General features: G+C 41.1%; 1 protein-coding gene across 1 annotated transcript; it reads left to right on the top strand.

Annotated features, from left to right (window-relative positions):
- Nucleotides 1-3,038: 3,038 nt before the first annotated feature.
- On the top strand, nt 3,039-6,556 carry LOC109867955 (G2/mitotic-specific cyclin-B1). Its single transcript, XM_020457305.2, has 9 exons — nt 3,039-3,165; nt 3,423-3,557; nt 3,653-3,769; nt 3,950-4,132; nt 4,241-4,399; nt 5,149-5,385; nt 5,475-5,615; nt 5,993-6,103; nt 6,216-6,556. The coding sequence occupies exons 1-9, from the start codon at nt 3,145-3,147 to the stop codon at nt 6,318-6,320; spliced, it is 1,209 nt and encodes a 402-aa protein (XP_020312894.1). The 5' UTR covers nt 3,039-3,144; the 3' UTR covers nt 6,321-6,556.
- Nucleotides 6,557-7,750: the final 1,194 nt, after the last annotated feature.

Here is a 7,750-nt window from a genome sequence, read left to right as displayed (position 1 = left end):
CAGTAGGATGAGGTTCAAACTCTGGTTCTTCATCGCACCTTAATTCATCCTCACTCTCATCATGTTCAATTTCCTTTGACTCATACTTTGGTAGACTATACAGATAATTGGTTGTATGATCATTATGTCGTTTTCTACATGACTAGCAGAAAGGCAGTAATATCAAAGACAGTACAGTATGAAGATAGGCTAAAACTGCTTCTCCAATTGAAATCCCGGATCACACTTGCAGGCAATGTCATAGCAACATTGGCTAGATACACGTCATTGGGTATAAGTCGTCTCGTGCCGAACTGCGTATATGTAGGGCATTAAATCAAAGGCACACCTCCAATATAAATTGTTTTTGACAAAAATGAAAACGTGTCAGTTTGTCACTTTCACAAGTTTTTTATTTTATTTTTTTAATTATTTTTTATTTATTTCACCTTTATTTAACCAGGTAGGCTAGTTGAGAACAAGTTCTCATTTGCAACTGCGACCTGGCCAAGATAAAGCATAGCAGTGTGAGCAGACAACAAAGAGTTACACATGGAGTAAACAATTAACAAGTCAATAACACAGTAGAAACCAAAGGGGGAGTCTATATACAATGTGTGCAAAAGGCATGAGGAGGTAGGCAAATAATTACAATTTTGCAGATTAACACTGGAGTGATGAATGATCAGATGGTCATGTACAGGTAGAGATATTGGTGTGCAAAAGAGCAGAAAAGTAAATAAATAAAAACAGTATGGGGATGAGGTAGGTGAAAAAGGGTGGGCTATTTACCAATAGACTATGTACAGCTGCAGCGATCGGTTAGCTGCTCAGATAGCTGATGTTTGAAGTTGGTGAGGGAGATAAAAGTCTCCAACTTCAGCGATTTTTGCAATTCGTTCCAGTCACAGGCAGCAGAGTACTGGAACGAAAGGCGGCCAAATGAGGTTTTGGCTTTAGGGATGATCAGTGAGATACACCTGCTGGAGCGCGTGCTACGGATGGGTTTGAGTAATAACATGTTCAACTACTAAAGACATTGGCTCGAATCTAGGTTGTGGCTTTAGATTTAAAGAAAATTAACAACTAGAGGAAGAATGTTTCACTTATCTCATTGTTTGGTCTGTTTCGCAAACATTCCCAATTGTATCCACTTTTTGTTGCATTTTTTATCCAAAAGATTCAAGTAATTAATTTGTAAACTTGGAAAGAGAGAACAACCTCATAATATAACAAAGTGTTCTTAATAAGTCCAAGTAAAGGAAGTGGAATTGCTTTGCAAACCTTCATATATTCTCTGAGTAATATTAACCTGAAATGTACCAATGAACTCATCAAACGGCAAAAACTCCCCAGTGTTGTCTACCAAATCACATACAACATGAATACCCTTGTCAAACTAAAGGCCTTTGAAAACGGATTTCCTATTAACTTGAATAACTCTATTCTTCCAAGTCAATGTTTTGTGTGGGGAAACATTGTGCTTGAACCATTTTCCAGAAAAATAACATATGATGGTGAAACTTAGACAATTTCACAGGTCATTTTGGAGGGTCAAAATCCACCAAGTTTATTCAACAGACTGTTAGGGATATGATACAACATAGAGATAGGATTAGACAGACATCATTTCAACCATGTAATTCTAAAAGCACCCACTAACGATTCAATATCAATAGCCTGTAAACCTCCACGATCATACTCTTTCACTAACTGTGATCTCCGAATATAAATCTAAATATAACAGTACTGACTTAAAATAAATCAAAAGGGGCTGACTTGAGTAAATGATTCTAGATAAACCATCAGTCTTGGACAAAAGAATAAGACCCAAAATTGAGATATCACGTTGCAGCCACTGACTTAATGAAACTCTCATAGAATTAATCATATTATCAATGTTTAAAGATTCTCTATCTGACACGTTTTTAGTGATAACAATTCATAAATATTTCACTTCATTTGGAGGCAATGGTAACGGAGTCACAGCATTTAATTGGCATGAGATCACATTTGTTAAGAGGTTTAGAAACTCTGTGGTAATATCACAGCGTTTTTAATGCCGCAAGTCGAGTCTAGGAAACTCAAATGTTCGACTTACTAACTGGTTGAATGTGCCACGTGTATAACTACATCCAGATAGCAAGTAATACATTTCAAAGTAAACCTAGTTCCGACTAGCACATGAATATGGCATTAACCACACCGTCTTTGGTAATATGATGCCACGTTCACTTGCTAGTCGGAACTAGATAACGTGTTTGTTGTTGTAATGCCCCGTTAACAACAACTGGGAAATCTCTGACTTCCGACGTCAATTCATCCAAGACAACTGGGAACTCGGAAAAACGAGCTCTGACTGGGAAAATGTATTTTTGAACGGTCATCCAACTCGGCATTCCAAGTCAGGAACTCGTGCCTCTTTCTAGCGCTCCAAAATTCCGACCTGAAGATCACTGACGTCATGATTCAACCTCGTTTTTTTCAGAGGTCCAAGTTGTCTTTAAAGCACCATTATACGTACACGTGCCACGTTCAACCAGTTAGAAAGTCGGACATTTCACAGGGTCCATGATTTCCAGGGTATGTGGGACGTCCCTACTCCATTGAAGTTGAAATGTAAAATGGTTAAGGTAAGGGATTCTGGTTAGGGTAAGATTTAGGGTGGGACGTCTGATCCCAGATAGCAACAACCTAGTTTCCTAGTTCCGACATGCACGTAAACGCACTATTAAGACCGTAAATACTCAAATAAGTCCAAAGTGTACACTTGTATTAGATAAAATACAGGTTAAGAAAATCAGCTACAAAGGTTTATAAGAATATTTGGGACATGTCATCTATATAGTAACACAAATCTCAACTAAATTGTACATGAACTGTAAATACAATACAGTGCCTTTGTTTTGAACTGGATAACTTGCTTCTTATTTATAAGTGGCGGAAGTCTTTAAAAAAAACAACTAGCTAAATCCTGTCATGTGATTACTGGTCGTCCTAGGAACGCATTCTAATCACGTGCTTGTCATCCAATCAGATGGCAGCGCATTTTGGAACGCAACGAATGAAATTCGAGTAAACCAGGATTTAAACTACGGCTATTCACCCTTAGAAATTGTGTGCAGTAAGTGTATTCTCTTTCACCGAAGCATCGTATATTTAGAAATGGCTCACCGTATGACCAGAGTAAGTTGTATTTTTTTTTTTGAAATCGTTTTACGCTACGATATATTTGGTTTATTATAGCTATTTGTGTTACGTTTGCAACTTCATTGCTTTTGTTTAGAATTCAAGCTTAAATGCAGAGGAGTGACTCGCCTCGTGCCTCAGCAAAATGTTTTACTTCTGCCTTCTCTGACGTTACTCGTTCAGTATGCTATATCGTGTTCTATTTTAATAAAATATTATTCTACATGGTTCCCTTTTTTAAAAATTTCCTGTAGAATCGTCTGGGTTCCTCAGAGAACCAAACTGCCCTGCCAGGCAAGGTAGTTCTGGGAACCAAGCCTACACTGAGAACACGAGCTGCGCTTGGCGAAATCGGAAATGTTGGAGTCCCCAGACAGACTCTGAAAAAGGTGACTTTTATATTTTGGGACAATTTCACAATGCATAGGTTTCTAGCTACCCTCTTTCTAGTACTAAAATATGGTGCTTCATTTTTATTCTACAGGATGCAAAGGCAGAACCCACAAAGGTGGTTGAGAGGAAGGCCAGCACACGGTTGGCGACGGTCCCTGAAGTCCAACAACCCCCAAAAGTTATTTCCCCAGTTAAACTGGAGGTTCAGGTGAGGTTTCTGGGGCAAAGGGCAATAATTTGGCTGCTTGTGATATCTTTGTAATAGCCTTTAATCTGCTCAACTTCATGCACTATCATGATTAGACATTGTTCACCACCATACCCCATATTGAATATTAACACTAGTGTTTTTTAAATTATTTTATTGATATATTTTTTTGTCTGTCAGGTTTTCCCTGAGCCACTGTCTCCCACAGCAATGGAGACCTCTGGCTGTGCTCCCATTGAACTGTGCCAGGCCTTCTCTGATGTCCTACTTAATATTAAAGATGTGGATGCTGATGACTATGACAATCCCATGCTCTGCAGTGAATATGTGAAGGACATCTACAAATACCTTCAAAAACTTGAGGTTGGTGTATTATGTTTCTCAGCTGAAAGCCACGGTCCAGGAGATGTATTTTATTGTCCTGCATGTGCCTGTTGCTTACATACCCCTTTGTGTCGTCTCCCCTCAAAGGTTGATCAGGCTGTTAAAACCAAATATCTGGAAGGACAGGAAATTACAGGCAACATGCGTGCCATTCTCATTGATTGGCTCGTCCAGGTCCAAATCAAGTTCCGCCTGCTGCAGGAGACCATGTATATGACTGTGGGAATCATTGACCGCTTCCTTCAGGTAATTTGCTTGACCTGCTGTTCTAGCCACCCTGATGATAAATGACTGCCAGTGAACTACAGTGTAGCAGGAATGTCACAGCCCACCAGTGGGCTTGCTTGCTGACCATGTTTAAATGCGCACAATATTCTGGATGGTAGCTCATATCCCGCTGAAGGTCTTATTTGGGATAAGCTGTTTACATGCACCTTTGATAAGCTGTATCCATGAGTAAACGGGTTCCTTGTAAGTTCATAGGTTTAATGGTAACTGTAATATGGACACTTGACTGTAGGTGTAAAACCTCTCATATGTAACATAATATTAACTCTTGCAGCACTATACATTTCTTGCACTAAAATGATAAACACATGGTGTATTTTGTCTCACATTAGTGGCGAAATGTGACTCTTACCTCTGCATTCTCAATAGATGCTGAATCATCTTTGACACTTATGCAAGCAGACAGCATTTCAACTACACAAAATATCCACCCAAGACTTTTCTCTGCTTTTAATTTCCTTAACAGGTCAAACTGATAATTAGTCCTGTGCCATATCTTTCCATTGTTTTTTGGGCATTTTCTCCCTGGGCTGTAAACAACATTGACTAGATTACTAATGTGCTCTATTGCCATAAGGTATTCTGGTGAGCCCTTCATTTAGTTTTCTAGGGCAACACATTAAGACAGAAGCGGCATGTATCTAGCTATAGTTGACAAATGGCCTACCAACTTGTGGAAATTATAACCAAAAAATGGTCTCCAACAGGATAACCCAGTGCCCAAAAAGCAACTTCAGTTGGTTGGTGTGACTGCCATGTTCATCGCCTCCAAATACGAGGAGATGTACCCTCCAGAGATCGCAGACTTTGCATTTGTGACTGACCGGGCCTACACCACTGCCCAGATCAGGGACATGGAAATGACTATACTGAGAGTGCTGAAGTTCAGCTTTGGCCGCCCTCTCCCCCTCCAGTTCCTCAGAAGGGCCTCAAAGATTGGCGAGGTATACCGACCCCTTCAACACTGACACTCAATCTGTATTGCCTACAGTCACACCAGTTCTAGAATCAAAATGACTAAGTCTCTCTACAGGTGACTGCTGAGCACCACACCCTGGCAAAGTACTTGGTGGAGCTCACCATGGTGGACTACGAGATGGTGCACTTCCCTCCCTCCCAGGTGGCCAGTGCAGCCTTCGCCCTCACCCTGAAGGTCTTCAACTGCGGTGACTGGGTAAGATGTCCTTCAGTAACTGCTGTGGGTGTCTCTATTTTCTGAGTGGATTCCACCATATTTGCTTATCTGGTCTCTGATCAGTGATTGTGGGGAAAGAAGCCCTTTGTTTGTTTTAACTAGGCAAGTCTGTTAACAAATTCGTATTTACAATGATGACCTAACCTGGGCACCGCTGGGTGAAGTGTGTGCTACCCTATGACTACCAATCACAGCTGGATGTGATACAGCCTGGAAGCGAACCAGGGTCTGTAGTGACACCTCTACCACTGAGATGCAGAGGCTTGGACTGCTGTGTCACTCGGGAGCCCTTGGTGTATACCAGGTCAGTGCATCACTTGATCTTGTCACTTACTGACTCTGTATCCTTTCCCCAGAGTTCTACACTGCAGCATTACATGAACTACACTGAAGACTGCCTAGTCCCGGTCATGCGGCACATAGCAAAAAATGTTGTGAAGGTGAACGAGGGACAAACTAAGCATATGGTGCGTAGAGGAACCGCCTTATTGGTGAATGCCATTAACAGCTCTTTAAATGCACCTAATTGTATGACATCTTCTACTAAATGACCTGTTGCCATTTGTTTTTCTTTTGCAGGCAGTTAAGAATAAGTACTCTAGTCAGAAGCATATGAAAATCGCCACCATTTCACAGCTTAAGTCTTCGCTGATCAAGGACCTTGCAAAGCAGCTCACCCTATGAGATGCCTGACAGCACTGCTGATTGTACTGTACATAATGTGTAACTTATGTGGTTTTAACAATTATGGGAGAAACATTGGTGTTGGGTAGTGTACAGCTTGTGTTCCCAAACCTGGGTTTAGACCATTCCAGTAATGAAATGCTTTGACTTAATGTAGGTTTGTTCTACCCTCTGTGTGTCTGATCAAGACTGTATATTCAAGTAATGCCAATAAACATTTTAACATTTTAATTCTACTTTGCTATACAGACACTTTATGGTTAACATTTTTGGCAGGCTGTAGGTGTGGCAATCTTTACCAAGGATCACCTTCAAGTGCTTAGTTGCCTCTCCCCAAACAATTTTATTAGCTGGTTTTAGGCATTAAACTTTCTAATGACTCTTTGTTGATTGATGCTGGGTGCTATAGTCCTCCATCAGCACTGGCCTCTGCCTTAAGCTCTCTTTGGCTCCTTGACATTATCCTCACAAATAGTCTGGATTTCTGTAAACCTTAATGATCAGGTTTACACGTCATGTCTTTACAGTGAAATGTGCTTTCCTGATCTGTCAGACGCTTGCTTAAACTTTAATGCGCTAGCCTTCATGAAATGGCCTTCGGTATCGAAGACGCTTGGACCTTTTAATTTTTAAAAATATTACTTTGCCTCAAGAATTGCATTTGGTGACAGGCTCGCCATACTCAGGCTGGCTCTCGTTCAGGCAGATGAGGAATGTGTTCACTCAGGCTATCCAGAAGGCCAAAGTTAGTTTAAGGAGCAGTTCTCTCTGGTTCTAACCCTAAGACGTTCTGAAACGGTTAAAGACCTGGCTAATAAAACCCTTACAGCTGCCCATGTCCCTTAATGTTGGTTGTTACTGACAAGAAGCACATGGCTGAGCTCTTTAATGACCACTTAAGTCAGGATTCCTATTTGACGCAGTCTTGCCCATCCAACATTTCCTCATCTCCCACCCCATCTAATGTGACTCCCCCCCCCCCCCCCGCCCCGCTACAGTTTTCCTGTAGGCAGTCACTGAGTCCGAGGTGCTAAAGGAGCTCCTTAAACGACCTGTAAAAACGATCTGGGTCAGATGGTTTAGGCCCTTTGAGGTTGCTGCCCCTATCGCCCAACCTCTTTATCCTGTGGGAGGTTCCAATTGCTTTAAAGGGGGAGATCAAGCTGATCCTGTTATAGGCCTTTCTTTTTTGCCCTGATTTATCAGTGTTGGAAAAACTTGTCAATAATCAACTGGCTTTTTTTGATGTCTATAGTATTCTCTCGAATATGCAATTTGGTGTCTGCTCAGGTTATGGATGTGTCACTGCAACCTTAAAGGTCCTCAATGCTTAGAATCAAGGGCAATGGTGACCTCAATGTGCTATTTTTATTGACTTAGCCAAAGCCTTTGCTACGGCATTCCATTCTTGTGGGCCGGCTAAGGAGTAT

The sequence above is a fragment of the Oncorhynchus kisutch genome, linkage group LG23 (genome assembly GCF_002021735.2).
Source record: "Oncorhynchus kisutch isolate 150728-3 linkage group LG23, Okis_V2, whole genome shotgun sequence".
In the NCBI taxonomy this organism is placed as follows: domain Eukaryota; kingdom Metazoa; phylum Chordata; class Actinopteri; order Salmoniformes; family Salmonidae; genus Oncorhynchus; species Oncorhynchus kisutch.
Note: the sequence above shows the minus strand (reverse complement) of the source record. Positions and strands in the feature narration are given on the sequence as shown.

Bases quoted from the DNA above. Each gene is read 5' to 3' on its own strand.
- LOC109867955 (XM_020457305.2), top strand. From the start codon at position 3,145: ATGGCTCACCGTATGACCAGA. The intron at 3,770-3,949 runs GTGAGGTTTCTG...TTTGTCTGTCAG, and splicing joins CAGTTAAACTGGAGGTTCAG to GTTTTCCCTGAGCCACTGTC. The intron at 4,400-5,148 runs GTAATTTGCTTG...GGTCTCCAACAG, and splicing joins TCATTGACCGCTTCCTTCAG to GATAACCCAGTGCCCAAAAA.